At 35.1% G+C, this 23,774-nt stretch overlaps 2 protein-coding genes and 2 long non-coding RNA genes across 9 annotated transcripts; 2 read left to right on the top strand and 2 right to left on the bottom strand.

The window, feature by feature from the left end:
• Positions 1-272: 272 nt before the first annotated feature.
• Positions 273-2,274, bottom strand: LOC110890074. Its single transcript, XR_002564192.2, has 2 exons — positions 1,739-2,274; positions 273-795 (listed from the first exon to the last, which is right to left on the bottom strand). It is a non-coding gene; the product is annotated as an uncharacterized LOC110890074 (long non-coding RNA).
• Positions 2,275-4,876: 2,602 nt separating this feature from the next.
• LOC110890075 lies at positions 4,877-7,899 on the bottom strand. Its single transcript, XR_004893154.1, has 3 exons — positions 7,719-7,899; positions 5,426-6,775; positions 4,877-5,332 (listed from the first exon to the last, which is right to left on the bottom strand). It is a non-coding gene; the product is annotated as an uncharacterized LOC110890075 (long non-coding RNA).
• Positions 7,900-15,613: 7,714 nt separating this feature from the next.
• Positions 15,614-17,450, top strand: LOC110888097 (protein FAR1-RELATED SEQUENCE 2-like). The gene is made up of 4 exons (XM_022135637.2): positions 15,614-15,892; positions 15,980-16,113; positions 16,535-16,793; positions 16,947-17,450. The coding sequence occupies exons 1-4, from the start codon at positions 15,614-15,616 to the stop codon at positions 17,448-17,450; spliced, it is 1,176 nt and encodes a 391-aa protein (XP_021991329.2).
• Positions 17,451-19,541: 2,091 nt separating this feature from the next.
• LOC110890076 lies at positions 19,542-23,264 on the top strand. 6 transcript variants are annotated; one of them, XM_022137643.2, is made up of 4 exons: positions 19,552-19,820; positions 21,120-21,222; positions 21,757-22,019; positions 22,873-23,264. In XM_022137643.2, exons 2-4 carry the CDS (start codon positions 21,138-21,140, stop codon positions 22,894-22,896), a joined length of 372 nt encoding a protein of 123 aa, XP_021993335.1. In that variant the 5' UTR covers positions 19,552-19,820; positions 21,120-21,137; the 3' UTR covers positions 22,897-23,264. The 6 variants fall into 6 exon arrangements, 2 of the variants coding, with proteins under 2 accessions (XP_021993335.1, XP_035846136.1); XR_002564198.2 differs by lacking the exon at positions 21,120-21,222 and adding an exon at positions 20,643-20,695 and having other exon boundaries at positions 19,553-19,820; XM_035990243.1 differs by lacking the exon at positions 19,552-19,820 and adding an exon at positions 20,711-20,984.
• The last annotated feature ends 510 nt before the right edge of the window (positions 23,265-23,774 follow it).

Here is a 23,774-nt window from a genome sequence, read left to right as displayed (position 1 = left end):
TAGTTTTTCGCGTAGCCAGAAACCTCCGTAGACAGGAAAATTAGGCGTCGGAGAAAACTGAAAATGCACAAGGCGTCGGCGACGACCTCTAGTTTTGCCATTTTTCTGCTGTGTTGTTTTCGTCGTTCGCACGCACAAAAACTTGCATAGCTTTTAAACCGTTTCCCCGATTAACCTCTCGTTTCTTCCTACATGATTGTAAACTAACATTCTATTATGTGAACTTAAAATCCAACATCCGGGTTAAGGAAATTCTTAACTTATACATTTTCGGCTTATTATTCATTACGAATTATTCGACCCGTCATGCATTTATCAACAACTCATATGTTTACACTTAAGGCTCACATAATGTTAATGTTATAACACCTTACACTAACCGGGCACATGAAATACTATCGACATTGCTTGTACAAACGTTCCGTGCTAAAGTATACCTTCACTTTGACCCAGTAACCTAAGTCCCCATTCTCGATTGGTGCACTTATGTGCAATTTTACCCATTACCCGATTACATACCGTAGCCATTACTTAGACATTATTCGTCATATCATTACAATTTTATATTGTCCCATTCGGTCTACTAAGCTAAAATTACCAATTTCATACGACCAAAACCATATGAAACTTCAAACATCATCATGCTTAATCAACTAACGCTACTTTACTTAAATAAAATAAGAAGTGATTACAGAAATCACTTACCTCGTGCGTCCGAGTTCATGCATAGCTTCCGTATTTAGCTTTGACCCATTGCCCTTCCATGCTCGTGTCCATGTTGACATGGCTCCTACGCTTTCCGGTTATCATTAACACATTCTTGTTAGCATACATCATTGTACTTGATAAGGAGCATACATTTGCATAATTTCATATTCAACTTGCATTGATCATTCATTAACATGTATAGCTTATTTCACTGAAAATATGCTGTTTGGGGACGTCCGTTTACTATACTTACGAGCTTGCAAAAATTACAATATTTTTATGAGACGTGCCCCTCGGAGGGGTTATCCTTGTGTTAAATTTTTAGAGTCCAACTCTCTACCAAAAATTTATAAAAATTCATTTACTATGCTGCAATCAGATTCGTCACTTCTGACTGCAGCTTACGGAAAAATTCATTAAAAGTTCCTCGTTTATCCGATTGACGAAATTCCAATTGGCGATTCTTCTAATCGCTTAAAACTATCTACAGTAACAATTTGAGACCATAACTAAATTACTAAATTGAGTTGTGACATTCGTAATGGGCTGCAAATTCTGCCAAAAAACACAGCTTGAACCTTTGATACGGAAAAATTCATAAAACGCTCAATTTTCGTCGAAAAAATGCGATTCCAGTGGGGTTTTAAAGATATTTCCTGGAATTACCTTTTAGACTCAAGAAACACACGTTTTTATCAAGTTTTGTTCAGGTTACAGCCAATACAAGTCGGCTGTAAATTCTGATCAGGAGCTGTTTGAATTCAGCTTTCAATTTAAGCATGTTCTTGACATCATAACACTAATTTTTAGTAATCAAAACCCTAAAAACATCTCATACATGAATTTAATATCAACAAAAATCTGAATCTACTTGAGCTAAGCATGATTTTAACATATACTTGTCTAGGGTTTACTCCTAGACACTACTATGTTCCTATTTCATCCATATAACAATCATGCATCAAAAATTTCTAAATTCTCTAAGTTCATCAGAATTTCAAGTAGAGATTTTCTATCAAATTTCACATACCTTATGACCCCCTTGCAATGGAGATCACCAATCTAGGCTCAGATTTTGTTTTGGAATTGATCTTGACCTTCAATTTGTGAATTTTTGGGTGAGTTAGGGTTTTGGAGAAACCTGATCGCCCCCCTCTACGTTCTGGTCGATCCACACACCAGTGTGTGTGTTGGATTTTTATTTTATTTGTGTTTAATAAAACTTGTTTCATACTTGGCACTTTTAACCCTCCTACTTTCATGAGGTTTTTATTTTGGGTGTTTCTAACACTCTAATTTATTATCACTAAACTCTTATCTAACTAGGTTAGTTTTATCACTAGTTAGTTTATCTCGTTAATATCAACGTCGGATTTATAATAAAAGGATTTATGTTTTAGGGTGTTACATACACCCCGTTACCTCGGGTCTTTTATAAGCTTTATTTCCTCCAAAGCTTTGATTCACTTTTTAGTTAATATTAGGCTTACTTATTTAGATCCTAATATTTACTGGGTTTATTTTTATCACTACCGTATTTTACCCGTTTATTTTCGGTTACTTTATTATAATTAATAAACCCCACTTTATTATAATTAATAAACCCGTTTTTGGGGTGTTACAAGTCTACCCCCCTTAAAGAAGGTTTCGTCCCCGAAACCTCTTTCATTCCTTCTATAACCCGTCTAGTCTTACTCTTCGTTCGTTTATTCATTCAGGTTACATTGGACGACTTACATAAGTATGTTGTGAGGAATTGACGTTTGTGACACATCCCATATTCCATAATTTGAAACTAACATCCTTTCTAGGTTCCTTCATGTCCCTATGTGAAGTGAGCGTATGATAGTACGCATTACCGTAAACATCCAAGCATCAACATTCTAACATAACTATCATTTTTAAATCTCATTATCTGTACTTGTTATGAGGATCAATCGTTAATCTACTTTTCTACCGCCACTTGAACTACTTACAACCTTATGTCTAACCTTTTATTTAATCTTTCACATTACTTCCTTATACTAAACCGGCATGTCGTGCAAAGAGCAACATATGAGCATTAATCAACTAGTTCCAAGTTTTCATTCAGGGTCCTTAAATCTTCCTCTTATTGACATAAATACTTTCTAAAGATGACCATTGCTAGTCGGTTATTTCATACTATACTATATTTGTCCTACCATTCATTTCATTCATATGTACAAATAATTCACAGATTCTTACCTTTCAATCTAGAATTAAACATTTTACTAACCTCACCTTCATTGTATAACTTAACGATCTGCAAACCGGATTGGCCCGCTTCTGAATGAGTCCGTGTCAAGGTCGGTTCGATTCCCTTCCTTTCATGAATGGCTTCCGCTCATGGGCTTCCTTCTAACAATATCTTGTTTAAATGAACATAGCCAACAACGTAGCATCAAGGTTAGCATTTTCCGTTGGTACTTATCATTATTACATTCTTTCCAATTTATTCTGTTTAGTGTTATAAACACCCACAATTCCTTCGTTTTGTTAATTATTTCACCGACCCATTACAGTTGGCTTTCCAAGGTCTAACTAACGTTTCTTAATTATTATGGATGTAATGAAATACACGATTGTATTTCTTTCCATTCATGCTTACATACAAGTACTTTAATACATCCTTTCCGTTCTTCTTACAAAACTTACCCTTCCCGTCCATACTTAAGTTATTGTTCGGGTCGTAGCCCGTCATTCATTTTGACCCACAAGAGTCATTTAGTAATATACCTTTCATGTAACTTGCTCATAGCTTATTTCTTTCAGCTAAGGTTTCTTGCTACTACAATAGCTTACATTGGCTTTACCTACATAGTAAATCAAATACTTCATGCTAACTTTACTAATGCCTGCTTAGCAACTATCACTTACTTTGTTTAACTTGTTCGGAAATCCAATTGTAAACTACATTCTGACCATATGTCTACCAACTACCCATTTCTGGCACATCCCTCTTTAGTCGAGCTATAAGCCCCTACTCAAAAGAAAGCATAAATTTGTACATACCTTGCGCGAATCGAAACCTTTGACTCGTTATCCATAACTTACGATGGTTATTTCTTTCCAATCTGTGGCATTGGATGATCATGCGTTATGTTCGCCTACAATTATAAGACTTGACAATTTAAAACATTAAATATCGGGTTCAATGGCAATCCCCATTTGACCCGTATGACTCATTTATACATCTCAACCATCTTGCATACAACGTATTCACGTAAATATTTATATAGATAGAAGTTCAAAACATAACTTAAGTAATATCCACTTTCTAAAGAATATTTACTTGTTTGGTACGTAATTACTTACGAATTTAAACCTTTCATTCTTATAATTCATTCCCTTCTATGCTTTGAATCCGTCTTGCGGTTTCTAACATAACATTCATGCTTTCATTCCTTTCATGCTTCGAATCCGTCTCGCGGATTCTAGCACATCATTCATGCTTTCATTCCTTTCATGCTTCGAATCCGTCTCGCGGATTCTAGCACATCATTCATGCTTTCATTCCTTTCATGCTTCGAATCCGTCTTGCGGATTCTAGCACATCATTCATGCTTTCATTCCTTTCATGCTTCGAATCCGTCTCGCGGATTCTAGCACATCATTCATGCTTTCATTCCTTTCATGCTTCGAATCCGTCTCGCGGATTCTAACATATCATTCATACTTTCATTCCTGAAAGTCTTACACTCCTCTTCACCCCCACGTCCACCTACTACCTAGTTCTAGCGGACATACTTGTAACAATTATCACGGTCTCACGAACGTCATATGTTTCTTGTGTACTGGCCAGGTACACGATCCACATACTAGTTTCGTGTCTTCGTGTAATCGCTACCTTATGTCCGAAGGATTAAGTTTCGGCACGTGTAGCATTTTCAAAACTTCATTACTATCGCATTATTATCTTTCATTTAAAATTCTTCTTCTTTTGATAGGTTTTAACATTACATGTACTTACATATATTGAATCTACGTACCTGGAACCACTTTATCTTACTGCGTCCTTGGTGTCGGTCGGAGACCGCAGTCGTGAATCATCCTCATCCAAACAACTATGCTTATTTTACACACAACATAATGTTAGTATCTTCATAAACATACTTAAATTCATACTTACATTGCTTCTACCTTTAGATCTTGATCGAGTCTTGGATTGTACGGGTTCCTTGTCACAAGAGCACACAGGTTTGAGTTCAAGTATTTGCCTCCTCATACTTGATTTCCCTCAAACCAGGGCTCTGATACCAACTTGTAACGCCCATATTTCTTAATCCGAAAAGTAATATTACCATACTATTATTTAAGAAAAATTCGGGCATGACCCGTTCGTAATAAGAACGATTCCCTGTAAGATCATCGTGTAAGAACTTAAAAATAACGCAGCGGAAAAAAAATAGCTTTAAAAATTTCTTTACGATCTTAAAACAATACACACATTCAAGAAGAAGCTTACAAAATTCACTTCCCTTTTTACAAATTAATGCGTTACAAAATTAAGACTACGTAACCGTTCTTTCCGTACAATCCTTGTTATTCGACTCGATCTATGCCCGCTTATCTTCGATAGTGGTAGAAGAAATCCGTGTAGTACCTGTGGACATCACATACAACTTAACCATTAGTCATTGACAAAATCATACAACAATAATCTGGTACAATTAAAAATCATATAACATTCAACAACATAAACTTTGATTCATTCGACTATCCTCTCGGATTCCTTTGTTTCGAGTTCGGCTTCCAGGTTCGGCTTCAATTCTACAAGAGTCTGACATTCTCATTCCTGCATTACATTCCAATCTAAAGCACATCATTAGTAACGTCCATACTCAAACGTATTGAAGCCATGTATACATGCATACATGTCCCATTCTTTTCATAGGCAATGAATCCTACTTCATGCATTCGTATATTCATACGTCTAATCATACGCACCTACATATCTACACATCTACTTACCTATATACATAACTACATGCTTACATAGTCATGTCTACACATACTTACTTACATTCAATTCTTGGTTAACTTATTCGTATTCACTTATCATACTCGTACATTAATTATGGAGTGCTTAGACTTGGATTTATGATCCAAAAACATAAAGGAAACATTCAAAATTATGTTTGGGAGGCCCGTCGTAGACCACGGTTAATATACCGAAGCTTACGGTACACAAAATAACTTAATTAACAAATTTCAGCATTTTAAACATGTGGAGGCCGTCGGCGACGGCTATTAGTTTTTCGCGTAGCCAGAAACCTCCGTAGACAGGAAAATTAGGCGTCGGAGAAAACTGAAAATGCACAAGGCGTCGGCGACGACCTCTAATTTTGCCATTTTTCTGCTGTGTTGTTTTCGTCGTTCGCACGCACAAAAACTTGCATAGCTTTTAAACCGTTTCCCCGATTAACCTCTCGTTTCTTCCTACATGATTGTAAACTAACATTCTATTATGTGAACTTAAAATCCAACATCCGGGTTAAGGAAATTCTTAACTTATACATTTTCGGCTTATTATTCATTACGAATTATTCGACCCGTCATGCATTTATCAACAACTCATATGTTTACACTTAAGGCTCACATAATGTTAATGTTATAACACCTTACACTAACCGGGCACATGAAATACTATCGACATTGCTTGTACAAACGTTCCGTGCTAAAGTATACCTTCACTTTGACCCAGTAACCTAAGTCCCCATTCTCGGTTGGTGCACTTATGTGCAATTTTACCCATTACCCGATTACATACCGTAGCCATTACTTAGACATTATTCGTCATATCATTACAATTTTATATTGTCCCATTCGGTCTACTAAGCTAAAATTACCAATTTCATACGACCAAAACCATATGAAACTTCAAACATCATCATGCTTAATCAACTAACGCTACTTTACTTAAATAAAATAAGAAGTGATTACAGAAATCACTTACCTCGTGCGTCCGAGTTCATGCATAGCTTCCGTATTTAGCTTTGACCCATTGCCCTTCCATGCTCGTGTCCATGTTGACATGGCTCCTACGCTTTCCGGTTATCATTAACACATTCTTGTTAGCATACATCATTGTACTTGATAAGGAGCATACATTTGCATAATTTCATATTCAACTTGCATTGATCATTCATTAACATGTATAGCTTATTTCACTGAAAATATGCTGTTTGGGGACGTCCGTTTACTATACTTACGAGCTTGCAAAAATTACAATATTTTTATGAGACGTGCCCCTCGGAGGGGTTATCCTTGTGTTAAATTTTTAGAGTCCAACTCTCTACCAAAAATTTATAAAAATTCATTTACTATGCTGCAATCAGATTCGTCACTTCTGACTGCAGCTTACGGAAAAATTCATTAAAAGTTCCTCGTTTATCCGATTGACGAAATTCCAATTGGCGATTCTTCTAATCACTTAAAACTATCTACAGTAACAATTTGAGACCATAACTAAATTACTAAATTGAGTTATGACATTCGTAATGGGCTGCAAATTCTGCCAAAAAACACAGCTTGAACCTTTGATACGGAAAAATTCATAAAACGCTCAATTTTCGTCGAAAAAATGCGATTCCAGTGGGGTTTTAAAGATATTTCCTGGAATTACCTTTTAGAGTCAAGAAACACACGTTTTTATCACGTTTTGTTCAGGTTACAGCCAATACAAGTCGTCTGTAAATTCTGATCAGGAGCTGTTTGAATTCAGCTTTCAATTTAAGCATGTTCTTGACATCATAACACTAATTTTTAGTAATCAAAACCCTAAAAACATCTCATACATGAATTTAATATCAACAAAAATCTGAATCTACTTGAGCTAAGCATGATTTTAACATATACTTGTCTAGGGTTTACTCCTAGACACTACTATGTTCCTATTTCATCCATATAACAATCATGCATCAAAAATTTCTAAATTCTCTAAGTTCATCAGAATTTCAAGTAGAGATTTTCTATCAAATTTCACATACCTTATGACCCCCTTGCAATGGAGATCACCAATCTAGGCTCAGATTTTGTTTTGGAATTGATCTTGACCTTCAATTTGTGAATTTTTGGGTGAGTTAGGGTTTTGGAGAAACCTGATCGCCCCCCTCTACGTTCTGGTCGATCCACACACCAGTGTGTGTGTTGGATTTTTATTTTATTTGTGTTTAATAAAACTTGTTTCATACTTGGCACTTTTAACCCTCCTACTTTCCTGAGGTTTTTATTTTGGGTGTTTCTAACACTCTAATTTATTATCACTAAACTCTTATCTAACTAGGTTAGTTTTATCACTAGTTAGTTTATCTCGTTAATATCAACGTCGGATTTATAATAAAAGGATTTATGTTTTAGGGTGTTACATACACCCCGTTACCTCGGGTCTTTTATAAGCATTATTTCCTCCAAAGCTTTGATTCACTTTTTAGTTAATATTAGGCTTACTTATTTAGATCCTAATATTTACTGGGTTTATTTTTATCACTACCGTATTTTACCCGTTTATTTTCGGTTACTTTATTATAATTAATAAACCCGTTTTTGGGGTGTTACACACGTGGGAGAAACTAGCTAGGACTAGACCGCTGAAGTAGTCATTTGATAATCACACGTGCCAATCACACGTGACAGTTCATTTGATACAATACGTGGGAGAAAAGACCAACACCCTTGTCGTTCCGTATTTTCTCCTTTTCTAATTCTCGAAGAATCTCGTAACATATTCTCTGTTTCTCTAAATCGTTTGTAAAATTATGTTTATCTAATATGACACATGATAAAAGCGCTTCTCTAGACAATCTAGGATTATGTTCCGTTTTATGACACATGACACATGATACGGCACGCTTACCTTAATCACATCTTCCATGGAGTCACAGATCCGACATTAGGGCCCACGGATCTTATGCCCACCAGAGACCGACCTCTAGATCACATGTGGGAGAAAAGACCAACACTCTTGTCGTTCCGTATATTATCCTTTTCTAATTCTCGAAGAATCTCGTAACGTATTCTTTGTTTCTCTAAATCGTCTGTAAAATTATAAAAAAAAAACAAACTATGCGGGCTTTCCATCCATATATTTCGTCCAACATATGACACATGATAAAAGCGCTTCTCTAGACATTCTGGGATTATGTTCCGTTTTATTACAGTCGTGAGGTGGTCTAACCTTTCTAAAAGTAGAAAAAAATAAAACATTAACAAGTAACAAAGATTGAAGAGCAAAAGAAGAAAGTGTTCCTCTTTGTTACCAAGCATGTCATCTGAAACAATTAACAAGATATTGTTAACAGGGGAATTCTATTGGAACACCTGATCGAGAGAAACTTCTTCGAGCTAACTGCCGATATCTCATCCTTCTTATCTTGCTATTAAACGAGGTATAATAGCTAATAAAATATATTTAACTTTTGAAGTCTGTATATTCTCTAACTTTTGAAGGTTCTTTATATGCTTCTTTCCTAATGCATGTCTCTGTCGAACAGTTTCTTCGTCGCTAATTTCTCCATCACCGTGAAATCGAACAGTTTCTTAATAGATTCCGTCTAGTTTCAAAGCCGGTTGACGATTACGAGTGTTCTATACTTGTTCAAGGCATGCTTGTTTGTGCGATTTACACAAATAAGGATGCATTCCACGGTAAACGATGCAGCTGATGAAACCGAATCTGTTATTTCGGTTGTTCAGTACTTCTGAGACGATTCAAGTGTGTCCTATGAAGCAAGTGTCTGTCTATTCAATTGAGAGGAATCATTATATGCTTCTTTCCTAATGCATGTCTGTGTTGAACAGTTTCTCCGTCGCTAATTTCTACACTCACCGTGAAATCAAACAGTTTCTTAATGATGGAAACCTTGATTTGAAACACATTTTTGAGAAATTTATAGTTTAATACGCATGTATAGGCCTATACGATGCGTATTAATCAATGAATTTACTGAAATACCCCTGTTTGTTTCTCTGATAAATTCAGGGGTATTTTTTAGAAAATTCAACGTTTAATACGCATCGTATATGCCTATACGATGCGTATTAAGCCGATATACGATACGACATAGGCCTATACGATCGTATATGGCATTATTTCAAATTTAATTTTATCGTGTTTCCCTCAGTTCGACGCGTATACGTGTCGTTTTTTGCGGAACTTTCGCGTATTTTGTCGTTTTATGATGTATACCTTCAACATACGTCGTTTCGGTGCCATTCGGTTGCGTGCGAATATCGTATTCTATGATTACGTACAGTTTTGTTTGAAATCCACTTGTACTACATAGTGTCGTGTTATATATATACGTGTGTGGAAATATCATTAGTCGTGTATTTTGACGTATTTTTGCCTATTTTGACATATTCTAACATATTGTTGCGTATTTTATAGTATTTTTGACGTATTTGAGCGTTTTCTAACGTATTTTAGCTTATTTTAACCTATTTTAGGGTGTTTTTACGTATTTCGGCGTATTTAACGTATTTTCATGTATTTTTTTCGTAATATGACGTATATTAACATATTGCAGCGTATTTTAGCATATTTTCATGTATTTTATCGTATTTTGGCATATTTTATCATATTTTAGCGTATTTTTACGTATTTTAGAGTTTTGTTTCGTATTTTAGAGTATTTTAGCGTATGTTGAAGGATAACGCAAACAAGTTCTCCACAATTTGTTATTCAAATCTCTATTCGGTCATCTTTCCAAACTACAACACACGATAAGTTTAAACTTTATAGTGTGTGATTTGACCAGGAAATGATTGGAGGTGATTTATGCTTTTAATAAGCTGTCACAGTTGTCAAATTCGTTGTGTGCATTCATATTGTTTAGACAACAGATAATGAACGGATTGTTGGACTTCTTGTTCCAAATGCAACCGTAGGATCCGTACTTAAAGGACTCTCTAAAATATGCATCCGGGACCGCCTTGTTAATTTTAATGAAGCAATGAAGATTGAATGTGCAAAACGCAACCGTTTTTTACTATGGAAACGGTGGCTATGCAAAATACAAACCGCAATCGTTTGTGACTATGGAAAACACTAGCAAAAGAAACAAATATTTTTAGAGAAGCATTGGGATTCAAGGGTTTAGTTAGAAACATCTTAACACGATATAATTGCAAGAATGTTTGTCGGGCTCTTAATGCTCAGACAGGGTGATAAACAACGCTGATATGAACACATACCAACTGATTCAGATTTTAACAATGGATGCCTCAATTCATCTTTTTTACTCTTTTCTTCGATTTCAATAATCAGTATGCAACAAATCTTTGTGTAGTTATTCGGAATGCTTCGGATCATCATCAAAGACGAAACTTCAGCAACCATTTTTCCTTTTCCTTCAATTTCGAGAACATTCTCCGTAACATGAAGACGTGTCGGGTTCTTCTGCTAGTGGTTTCTGTAACCAGTTAGGAACCACATATTTGCTTCAAGATTTATGTATCTGAATCAGGTTCTCAAACAAACACTACTAAAGATGAGTTGGTACTAAACCAAGAATATGAAGATCACGGTGCAAAGAGACCGCCTTATGTCCGATTTGAATAATCCTATGGAAAAGCTCGCCACCCGCACATAACTCTTTAACAACATGAACCACGATCGCATCCTCACTAGCCCCTTTTATCGCTATGACATTCCGGTGATTCGCCAAATGATGCATTATTTGAATTTCTCTTCTCACATCTTCAACATCTTTTTCGGTCAACAGTCCCCAACAACCTTAAAACCCTAAAAAAATGAATATGCTTTTTCTTGATTAGTCCCCGAAGCCACAAACCCACAAAAAATATAAACTAATAATGAATGAATCTTACATTGACTGGTATGAACCCTAGGTCGGGTTGCCCGAACCAACATGTAATGATAATAGGTTTAAAGGTCAAGTAAGGTGCAAATGATGGTGATTCCAAGTTCTTATTATAAATTTTATAGTTAATATAAGTTGAAAAACGCAGAACATAATGAGACAATCGGAACTTGCCTAGAGACAGATCCATTTTCCTAAAGATGACTTCCAACCAATGATCGAGAACATAAAAAAGCTTTTACATTTTTAAATTGAAAATTAAACTAAAAGATGCCAAGTTGCCATATGCATACGCTTGAGTTTTAATTTGTCCCCATAAATCCATTGACTCATATGTTTCCTTTGTTTAAGGTAATAATTATTAGATTCATTTTTTTAATTTAATATTAATTAAAATCATATAATAGATGAAGACAGAAAACGAACCTTTTTTCGTCAACAAGGAGAATCTAAGCCTCTTCTATTTATCACGTCGTCGTCGGCTTCATCGTTATCTCTCCAAGTTTTCTATTGCCTTTACTATCCAGCTCCAGCCCATATCTTTGTATAATCACCAATTTCATTTGGTTTCAAATAATCAAGCTATTTCTTCTTCAGTTCGAGGTCTCATATGGTCAAACCATCTTTTTGCCTTATGTATTTCTATTTTACCTGCAATTATCAAAGCATGTCTATGGGTCGTAAAGCAACTTTTACTCTAATAATCCAACTAAAAAACCTTATTTTTTTTAACAATCGGCATCATTGGTTTAATGTCATAATAGTGTTAATTAATGCTTTAAGATTTGGAGCAAAAACATATTGATTCAAGGCCAAATAGGACTTTGAAGAAACTTGGGTGGTGAGATAGAGACCTAACTTGTCACGCCTTAACTAATTTGTTTGTGGCTGCTTGGCCAATTCCAACATGTTTCCTTAGCTCGAGTCAGGTACGCCCTCCCCGCCGCCTTGCCTGCAATTTAAAAAAGAAAGCATTAGCTCAAGAAGCTACAATATCTCATTCATGCAAGCGAAGTACAAATTCGAGTAATTCTTAATTGGAGTTTTTTCTCTTTTTTTTTTCTAAGATTCGACATTGAAAATATGAGTAGAAATAAAATAATATGCATAAATCAAGTTTAAATAAGCAAAACTTTAGCATACTTTTCTGGCAGGCCCTTTATTGAATAATGCTTAAACTTTGACATGAATCTGCACAATAGAAAATGGTCAAGACGTATTACCCAGATGAGTTAGTAATTTGAAAGAATATGATTTTATGCCCAAATTTTCATGTAAAACTTTGTTAAATTTATTACAAGTTAAGAAATAACTATCTAAGCAGGCTGTAAACATATTACCAAGGTAACTCTTTCAATAATACAGTAATCAACATTAGTTCCTTTGTGATTGCAGAAAAGCCTTTCAAACAGTTCGTCTACAGAGTAAACCCAACACTGAGATATATACTATATTTTACAGAGAGAACCCATATGATGTCAGGTCAATGTTTGTCTAATTTGTTATATCAATTGCATAGTTCAAAGAAGTTTTTAACTAAAACAAAACAAAAAGCAATATTTTTCTAATTACAAATACAAAGATCCATTTAAAAATCCCCATTCACACAAGCATAAGTGGCAATTCCAAATTAAACCTGAGGCCTATCCACAAAATAGATTCAAAGCATCCGTTTTACTTTCAAATCATTAGATATAGTCGACTATTATGACTGGAATCACAAGTTGACACGAGTTAATGAAATGTAAAGCCGCCACAAGTTGACCTGTTATACCAAACTTAGACTTATGATTAAAAATTATAATTAAAGATCAATTAGAAAATCGTTATTGTTAAACGATTTTCATGCATCAAGTTACAATGAGAGAAAAAGCCGAACCTAAGGAAATGCATTTTTAGAATGGAAGACTGGAATTCAAGAATACTTGAGGCTGGTACAGTTGGCTGCAACTGCAATGACCATTATTGAAAATAAAATAGCTTAAATTATGTAACACCACATCTTTAGGTAACAAACATGGTATACCATTTGTTAAAGACCACCCGGATACGATGGACCTGCAGCTTGTGCTCCGACAAGCTCGCTGCCTCGTTTTATAACAGCTTTAAGACTTTGCCATGTGGCGAATCAAGTCGACCGCGAATTTACTACATCCAACATAGAAAACCATCATGTAAGAACAAAACAAAGGTCAATAACGTGATTTGAAGCTGTGAATATCAACTAAAATGATTACGATTTAAATAGACATATTTATAAGTACAAAACAGAGATGTAAGCTCTTAGAAATTATATTAATTCACAGCTTTTAGAGATGAGTTTTACTTACCAAAGTTGAAAGATTCAGCACAGAAGACCATCTTTTTTTTCTTTTCTCTTATTCTTAACCTAGAAGGTTAACAAATAGATTTGTAAACTGAAAATTTTATTTGAAGTCCCTGCATGTAAACTAAACAAATATCTGAAAGTACTACATAGATCCGACTGAAATAACAAATAAAAAAGGTAGATCGACTCAAATACAAACAAAAAGGTAGATATGGTTAAAAACACCGTACCGAGAAGTCAAACCCAGTCAATCTATCTCGTGTCAGATAGAGAGAAATTCATAGATCCGGTGTCATTGAATCGCCTGAGAAAGAGAAACCCTAGTTCTTGAATCCAACCCACAGAAACCATACCTCTCAGCCTCTTGTTCGTTTGAGTGTAGCCCCCTAACAATGATTTTAGGTCGAAAACCCTTCAAGATCTGACTTCATTTGTGTTTTAGGGTTTCTCTGGGAGAAGAAAGAATAGGAACAGAAAGTGAAAAGTTGATAGTGAGAGAGTATGCGTATAATAAGTGTCTTGGGATGAGTAAAGGGATTAAAAAATTGAATCCAGATCTGGCTGCCCAAAATTAGTTTCGCCGCCCAAGAATTCACTTTCTCATTATTTGTTGTGTGCTTTAGATGGTTGTACAACAAGCTTTAAAGGGTTGTAAATGTTGAAAAAGTCGCAAATGACCATTTCTGCCTTTCGGATATGCATTATATATATAGTATATGTGTGTATATATATATATATGTATATAGGAACGGGATCAGGAGAAAACGGTGAAAAGTGTGAGAACGGATCCTAGTCCAACACGTGGTAGGAGGCGCTAATTGATATGCAGGGGTACGATTGTCCTTTTATATGTTCCCTCCTTATTCGCGTTATAAATATGTTTCAAATTAAAACTCCAAAGATTTCTTGTTAGCTGTTACCTCCTTTGTAAGCTTTCTTAGATCTATGGCGTCTAACATGAATTCTGTTCGACAAAGTAAAATTCGATGACGTTTCCTATTTTTGTTCCTGCAAATCATGCAAAAGATATGGCTTTTTGTTCTTTTATGCTTGTTTCATTGTTTTTTTTTTCAAATTAATATTTCATAATGTGTTGTACGATTTCAAAGGCGTTGTTCATGTATCCAATTTAATCGCATTTTAATTGATAGTTAAACAATTAGTAAGAACTGATAATTGGAGTTTTCTATATAAATTTTAATTGTCGTTTAGGATCTAGTATATTTCTTATGTTTTTATGATCATTGGCGTTTAACACCTGATTAGTTTTGAATATTATTTAGTAGTATTTGTAAACATCCGTTATTACTATTTGTTAATTTGTGTAAATATCAGTTTTGTTAACTTTGGCGTTTTCATTATGATGTTATATTTTTGTTAATTATTTATGTTGTTAACTGTTTTTAATTATTCATCTCATCATGGCGTTTTCATTATCATGTCGCATTAGTATTGTTGGTTCATTATTTTTGTTAATCAATAAAGTTATGGTTTGCGTATTTTAGCGTTTTCAAATTATGTGTTTATTATGCCTTGTTCATTATTCAATTAATGGCATTTTAATCTATAAAGTTATTACGAGACATTTTCTATTTTTAATGGTGTTTTTCTGATTTTTTCTATTCCTCACTGTGTTTTCTCAGACGAAGTTTCTTTCTCGAGTCAAAGGTTTTGCCCCAAAACTGGATTACCATTTATCATTCCTGACGTTAGTGAAGAAATAAAGCCCACAATGGACATGGTATTCACAAGCCTTGATGATTGTTATTCAATGTATGTTAAGTATGCCAAGGATTGTGGGTTTTCAGCCAGGAAAGGGACTACAAAGACAAACTCCAAAGGTGTATTACATATTCAGTATTACTTGTGTACGAGAGCTGGGGTATATAAGGACAAGAAGGTTGATACGTTTGACCCCAATCAAAAGGAGCGTTTAGTGCGATCCAACTTTTCAAAGAGGACTGATTGTGGTGCACTGTTAGGTGTAATTTTTGAGGCTGGATCGTGGAAGGTATATAAGTTTGTCGAGGAGCACAACCATGATCTTGTTGAACATCCTAATAAGCATTTTCTTCCAACTAAACGACACCTCACTTAGCTCCAGAAGCATGTCATACACAGCATGTCTAAGTTGAATTTGGGTCCAGTCAAGGCGTTTAATGTTATGAAGACTTGTTTTGGCAGTTTTGAAGACGTGGGTGCAAGTAAAGTTGAATTTAAGAACTACAAGGGGTAAATTAACTTGTTTATAGGGAAATACGACGCCGATATGTTTGTGAGATATTTGGATGAAAACAAACATTCCCAACCTAATTTCTCGTATGATTACTTCACAGACGAAGACAATCGTTTGAAGGGACTTTTTTGGTGTGACGATCAAACCAAACATAATTACCACGTGTTTAGTGATGTGATTTCGTTTGACGCCACATATCGTTCCAACAAGTAATATTTTATAATTCAACTTCTTCTGTTTTTTTGGCGTTTTATGAGTTTACATGCAATGGAGTTTTTATGGGTTTACATGCAATGGCGTTTTTATGAATTTACATGCAATGACGTTTTTATGAGTTTACATGCAATGGCGTTTTATGAGTTTACATGCAATGGTATTTTATTATTGTTTCAGTTCTCATGGCGTTTTCATATGCAGATACGCTATGGTGTTTGTATCGTTCACTGGTATAGACAATCATCACTGCAATGTTACATTTGGTGCTACATTATTGGCGTCGGAAACTGCTGATACGTATATTTGGTTGTTGAGAGTTTTTCTAAAAGTTGTTGGTTCTCAACCAAAAGTTATTGTCACTGACCAAGATCCAACAATGAAGAAGGCTATTTCTGTTGTATTTGTTGACACAAGGCATCGGTTATGCATGTGGCATGTGATGCATAAACTTTCTCTGAAGGTTGATATGCCTATTTTTACCTTTGGCCTTTTAGGATACACTTCGTTTTAAAATACATGGCGTTCTGTACCTTGTTACTGTTTTTATAATTAAGTTTTGTCTTTGTGTAATATATATGTTTTTTTATGCATGGCATTTTCGTGTTATACATAGGTTGGTGTTAGGCTATGCAATTCTACCAATTTCAAAGAACGTATTTGTGGTGTTGTGTGGACGGATATTCTTACACCTGAAGAGTTTGAATCAGAATGGGAAGTGGTTATCGGAGAGTTCAATTTAGCAGATAATGACTGGCTATCTGATATTTTTGCACTCAGGGAATCTTGGATCCCTGCATACTATAGAATGGAAGAGATGTCGGGTCTTATGCGAACGACATCGAGGTTGGAGAGTGAGAATCATTTTTTTGGTCAAGTGTGCAATTCAAAAGCTACTCTTGTTGAGTTCATGACTCATTACGAAACTGCAATAGAAGCACAGCGTCACATGCATCGGAAAAATGATCATGAATCTCGATACAAACGACCCCAGTTGAAGAGTAATTACCAAGTGTTGGAAGGCCAAACTGCTGACATATACCCAAAAAATATTTTTTGTGACGTTCAAGCTGAGCTAATTGGAATTGCGGATTGCATAATTCAACTTTACGAAGATTAGCCCAATAGGTTTGTTAAGTTTTACATAAATGACTTCCAGCAGCCTTGTACATCCTTATTTGAGGTATACAATGGCGTTTTGTTTTTTCTGGCGTTTTCTATGCATGGCATTTTATGATATCCAGTTGTGTTTTTTTAAAATTTTTTAGACAAACATTCTCTGCATGGTGTTATAGCGATATTGTTTTTGGCGTTTTTTCAGGTAATGTACCGTAAGTCTGATTGCACATGCAGTTGCTCAAGCAGGCGTTTTGAGCAGTCTGGTTTGCTATGTACACATATATTCTATGTTTTGTGAAGTATGAACATTAAGGAATTTTCAAAAAAATACATTTTGAATAGATGGCGCAAAGAGGCTTCCCAAACTGCTCTCCCGAATACTCAATTAGTCGTGAATATATGACCGAGCTTGATCTCAATGTGCAAAGTATGATGTGAGATATTATTTTTTTCAACGGAATATACTTTGAACCGTTTATCTGGTAATAAAGATGAGTTATCCTTATATCAGGATCATGTTCAATCTTATATGAAGAAGATTCAAGATATGCAGATTGTTGCTCCTCCCGCTAGTACTAGAAATAGATTTGCCGAGATAACGGTCAATATAAAAACGACAAGAATCCGATAGGAGTCCCTATTGGGTATAAATCCAAAGGTTCTGGTTCTCGGAAGAGCCCGCAATCTAAACAGGAGATAGCAATCGAGAAAAAGAAATCAAAGTCGAAACCCGTGGCCAAAGAAAGACAGCGTCAGAACTGCAAAGGCTATGGACACTACGCATCGACATGCAAACAGGCCGTAATTAAAAGAAGATCGACAAGGACTTCGAGAGCCAGTGAAGAGTAGTTTGGCGTTTTGTGTTTTTCATTCTTACAAAACACACACAGATCTCAGTTTGGTATTTTACATCATTATTTATACATCATTTTTCCATCTTTTTTTTCGACCTATTTGTTCATAACATGTTACTTCGAAGTTACATAACAAACAATATAAGATCGGACGAGCAAATCAAACGCCCCAAAAAAAAACAGCACAATCAATAAAAGTACCATAAACCTCTAATTTTGGTCATGCTAAACTCAATAATGTTTTGCTAAACGAGATGGATAACATTGTTAATCCTCAGTCAAGAAAGATGTCTAACAATGTTGTCCATCCCGTTCAGCTAAACCTTATCGAGAACAAAACTGAATCTCCATGAAAATGACGTTTTAGAAATTTTGTGGTTTTTGTATGTTTTGGCGTTTATATTGAGGATTTTGCCCATCACATCGAGTGAAAGTTTACTGAGAAAATAGTATATCTCAAAAAACGTGGATTGGAATCTTTGATATTTGGGTTTTTTTGGCGTTTCTAAGATGAATGGTATATAGGAAAATATGGCGATTGGGGTTTGGTGTGGTTATTAGTAGGTCTGAGAGGTTGTTTATATAGGAAGTTTTTAGCGCGTATTTTAGGCGCGATTTTTATTATAGTAATTGCTAGTAATTAAGTTTCGTTGTTTCAGTACTGTTTATTCAGCTTTATAGGTTAAAGACATAGTTTGGCGTTTTATATCTAATGGCGTTTAGATTAGGATGATGTGTGCTATGTGGCGTTTTATTCATGAGCTTGGCGTTTTGTGTAGAGAAGTCAAAAGACTTTTTTACCCTTAATGAAGTGAGCCACACTAATAAAAGTGATGTTATTTACGAAAATGCCACTGCGTCATCTTGTCCATAGATTGTTTTTATCTGACGATCCATAACCGTTCTCTCCGTTCTCACACTTTTCACAATTTTCTCTAAATCCTGACCCTATATACATATATATACATATATATATATATATATATATATATATATATATATATATATATATATATATACTACTTTATAAAGCATATCCAAAGGACTTCTTAAAGTCCATAAAAATTTTCTTAAAACACCTCTTAAGCATAATGTACAAGTCTTTTAAACACTATAAAATATCACTTTCCACTTATACCCTTATTAACTCAAACAAAAACACAAAGATAATGATCCTACCGTCCATCACTATCATGATCCTATCCTACCGTCCATTAACTCCACACGGATCATGATCCGCGCATCTCATACAATCCTTGCTTTCTTACAATCCCCAAATCTCATTTCAAAATTCAAATCCACAGCTCCCTTCCCTTTTCATTCTCTCTCCGATTTTGGATCTGGATCTGCTTTTTCTTTGCCTTGCGTTCACCATAAGCCACTACTCCATGGCTGTTCGAGACACCTTCTCTCAGATGGTTAACATGGTGGGGGATGGGGATGACTATTTCAGACACCTTCCTCCTGATGTAACATGTTAGAGACACCTTAGTTGCCGCATTTTCGCTTCAATTCAGGTAATATCTCATGCTTTTTTTCTATAATTCTTACTCGATTTTACTTTGATTGTGGTTCTCCTGCTTCCGATTTGGTGTTTTTCCTTGTTTAAAACCCTAAAATCGAACCAATGTTGGTAGGTTTTTGAGTAAATCGAGTCCGTACAGATGTTGATCTTTAGTTAGTGAAGTATCTGTTTAATTGAATTGAGTTTTTGTTAATTTTTGAACAAATTTGATCTTTTTTAGTTTGATTTTTTTTGTGCGAATTAGGTTTTGTGATAAATTTTCAGGGGAAATGAGTTTTGTTGCTCTGGTTTTTGTTTTCAGTTAGGGTTTAATTTGGAATGTTGTTTGGTAAATTATATATGCTAATTGAAAATGCATGCTGTGTTTGGTATAGATAACAAGCAGTTTTAGGGGGGGGGGGGTGTTTGGATGGCACTATTAAACTGATAATAGTTGTCTTGAGTTGCAGTTATCAATCATGGCTGTTTCTTGAGATGCATAACCTATTAGGTTTCAAAACTTGATTTAAGATTGGATTTTTATGATGCGATTTTAGTAAAAAATTGAATTAAGATTGTGTCTTTATGTTCTTTTTGACATCGGTTATGAAGCTGTGATGCGATTTTGGTCAAAGTTTGAGTTAATGTTTGGTTTTAATGACATGAATTCTGACGTTGTGATGTAATTTTTGTCCAAGTTTGAGTCAAGATTGAAATTCTTATGATCTTTATTTCATGGGTTATGAAGAGGGCCTTATTTTTGCCTTTTCACAGTTATTATATATACCGTAATATCTCATAACTTCTCATATTTCAGCATTTTCGGTATTTGCAGGTTTGTTCTTTCAATTTCGTTATTTTATCGGATTGCGTATTCAATCAAAAAAGGTTATTAGCGTTCGTGATCATTTGTTTTCTGTACATTATTTCAGCATTTGAATAACTAACCTCTTACCTTAAATTTGCTTGGAATGATTCGTTCTATTGATTAATTATTTCTATTAAGTGATTCTGTGTTTATCTTTTAATTTGGTTTTGCTCTAAGAATTCACTTTAGAAACGAGAAAAGTTCAATCTGATCGTGTCATGTTTGGTAACTCATTAATGTTTACTCTATGCGTAATGTTTCAAAACTGAACGGCCAGCGGTTCAAGCAATGCAATGCTTACCTTTTAGGGTGAGTTGTATCACTTAACTCAAACCTTTGTAATTTCCTTAGGGTGTGAGATAAAGATTGATAATTAAACTATTTAGTATTAGATTGTGGAGAATTAAAGGATGCGTAACTCATGGACCGTGGGGTGGTTCACAGGGGAAAAGATGGGTTTATATGCCTCAAGGCTCTTTTGAAAAGATAATCATTCAACATGGAACTGTTGTTGACTCCATTAAATTCCAAACCAAGTGCAGCAAAGGTGAACCTCAAAGCTTTTTCTTTGGTGGTAAGGTTTATTGGACTGGCAGCGAAGTAGACACGGTAATTTTTGCAGTTTACCAGTGTTTTAGGAATCATTGAGGGCATTACGGAAGGCTGCATTTATAGTAATCTGAAGCTCCTTTCTCTATTTTCCACTAATTTATTGCCTTCATTGATAGTTTTCAATTAAACCGTGAAACTTGAAATGATCTTTCTTTATTATGACAATCCAAACCATGAATTTTTTAATCATTAATAGTAATACGAATCTGAATCTCCTTTCTTTATTATGACACAGAGGGGTTCGAAAGTATAGGGAAATCAAACGTCTATGATGATAGGCGTTACACAAATATATTCTTTATCTTTTTACTCAAACAAATGTGTTAGGTGAAAAAAACAAACAAACAAAACATTTTTTCTTACATACAATGACAAAAAGGTGAAAGTAAGTTACATATTGGTTAATAGATTTCCGTTATACTTATTTTATTTGCTTTATTTTGTTTCATTGGTGTTTTACTCTTTATAGGCCAAACGGGCCTATTCAAGCATTCCCACATGCCAGATGGATCTCCTGATGTGTATGTTCACCCTATGATGCGTTCTTCACATTTAATGCCCAATTCTCTCAATTTGCACCCAACCAGTTGGGTCAACAGCAGCGATTCAGTCACGGACGGTCAATGGGTGCTCGTGGTGGCGAATGGAATCATGTCAAGGTCCAGCCCCCACTTTCCAATTACAGCTCAGCGGGTCAACGTTCCCACGGAAGCAACAACAATGCGCCATGGGGTACATTAAACAACCTTCCTTATTTCTCTTTTTAGTTGTTTTTGGATTCATGGCAATGTTAAGGTGAATGGGAAAATACGGGTCAAAATTGGCACTTTTTGGTACCTTGGTTTGGGTCTGATTGACCTGGAGCACTTTTTGTCCTTTGGTTTGTAAATAATTACGTCTCAAATGTGATTGCAAAAATTGTATTATCTTGATGGCAACGGAAAAAAATTATGAGGGTTTATGTATTATATATTTTTTTATCAACCTTATCATATTAGTAAAGTACAGGATGGTCCCTGTGGTTGACCAGAATTTTGGATTTGGTCCCTAGCTTCTCAAAAGCACACCAACGGTCCCTTTGGTTTGTTTGCACGATGTAACACATTTAGTCCCTACACGAGTACTTTGTAACACATTTAGGTCCTTACTTAGACATGCTAAAACCTTATATTTGTTAGTTGGAGACCAAATGTGTTACAAAATGCAAAACGCAGGGACCATCTATGTACTTTTGAAAAACTAGGGATCGCGTCTAAACATTTGGTTAACCATAGGGATCATCCGTGTACTTTACTCTAATTAACAATAATTTTCCTTATTAAATTATGTGCAAACACTTGTGCATTAAAAATATAGTTCAGACTTTTGGCCCATTTAACATGTTTTACCTTTTAGCTAAGTTTCTTTTTTCTTTTTTACCCAGTTCTCTTGGATAATTTATAGAATAAAATGATGTAGAGGTTTTACCCATATGACCCATTTCTTTTAAGCTACTTATGACCCGTTAGAGATAAAACGTAACCCAGGTGGACCTACTTATAAGAGTCAAAATTGTCTGATGTGAAGTTTCTGTTCTTTGTTGTAGGGCGTAGGGGCAACCATCCGATAGCGACCAATATTATACCATCTTCACATGGTGGAAACGAATATGGAAGGATTGCATGATGGTTACAGTTTGAAATTTTATATAGAAAATATGGACTCTAAGGAAGGAATGTTGTGATGATAACTGGTAGTTGAAGTATGACTTATGGATGTGCATTCATAGTGAATTTTTTTTTACTTAAGACTTATGAAACTGGCTTCCTTCTATTTCTTCATTTGTTGCTATTTTTATTTCTTCTTTTCTGGGATGTCGAAAACAAGTAGGCGTAAAAGGGTTTGTTCATTTTTGTTTTAATTTAATTGTTTTATTTGTGAAAAATGCTCGATGATCACTTTGCTTGTAATAGCAACTTATGTCAATGTTGGACTAAATAGTTGTGTATTAGAAAGCTGAAGTGTTGTGGATCTAAGGTTTATCAGCCAAATGGGTGATAAGTTTGCCTATGGCACATGTTGGTCGTCTCTTGTGGATCTTTAGGGGTGTTTGGATGTTATTGATGCATTCTAATCATTTCATGATGTGATGTATCTCAATGATCATGTGTTCTTATAGTTATAGGTCTTGACATTTATTTAGTATATACAACAGACATCAAGGTTAACAAATGAACTCGAGAATCTGTTAGTAGAGGTACATCAAACGCAAGGTAAGATGGGAGGAACAACGATTCAATGCTTGCAACTGTTTAATCAAGAAAGCTAGATTATGAATGGAGGAACTAGAGGTGTAAATCGGTTTTTTTTCAAAAACTGGTTCCGGTATTAACCAAACCGGTTTTTTTCATCAAAAACAAAAACCGATTTTTTTTATTATCAGTTTCGGTTACTAACCGTTTTTTTACTCAAAACAATAACCAGTCCAACCGGTTACGACCGGTTTTT

This window comes from Helianthus annuus, chromosome 5 (genome assembly GCF_002127325.2).
Source record: "Helianthus annuus cultivar XRQ/B chromosome 5, HanXRQr2.0-SUNRISE, whole genome shotgun sequence".
Lineage (NCBI taxonomy): Eukaryota > Viridiplantae > Streptophyta > Magnoliopsida > Asterales > Asteraceae > Helianthus > Helianthus annuus.
The sequence above is the reverse complement of the archived record's forward strand: the minus strand, read 5'-3'. Positions and strand labels throughout refer to the sequence as shown.

What these genes read in the sequence shown, in the direction of transcription:
- LOC110888097 (XM_022135637.2), top strand. Translation starts at nt 15,614, where the DNA reads ATGGACATGGTATTCACAAGCCTTGATGATTGTTATTCAATGTATGTT. An exon ending in TTGAGGCTGGATCGTGGAAG is followed by an intron (nt 15,893 to 15,979) that starts GTATATAAGTTT and finishes CACCTCACTTAG; the next exon opens with CTCCAGAAGCATGTCATACA. An exon ending in GAATTTAAGAACTACAAGGG is followed by an intron (nt 16,114 to 16,534) that starts GTAAATTAACTT and finishes TTTCATATGCAG; the next exon opens with ATACGCTATGGTGTTTGTAT.
- LOC110890076 (XM_035990243.1), top strand. Translation starts at nt 20,964, where the DNA reads ATGCAATGCTTACCTTTTAGG. An exon ending in TGCAATGCTTACCTTTTAGG is followed by an intron (nt 20,985 to 21,119) that starts GTGAGTTGTATC and finishes GGTGGTTCACAG; the next exon opens with GGGAAAAGATGGGTTTATAT. An exon ending in CAACAACAATGCGCCATGGG is followed by an intron (nt 22,020 to 22,872) that starts GTACATTAAACA and finishes TCTTTGTTGTAG; the next exon opens with GGCGTAGGGGCAACCATCCG.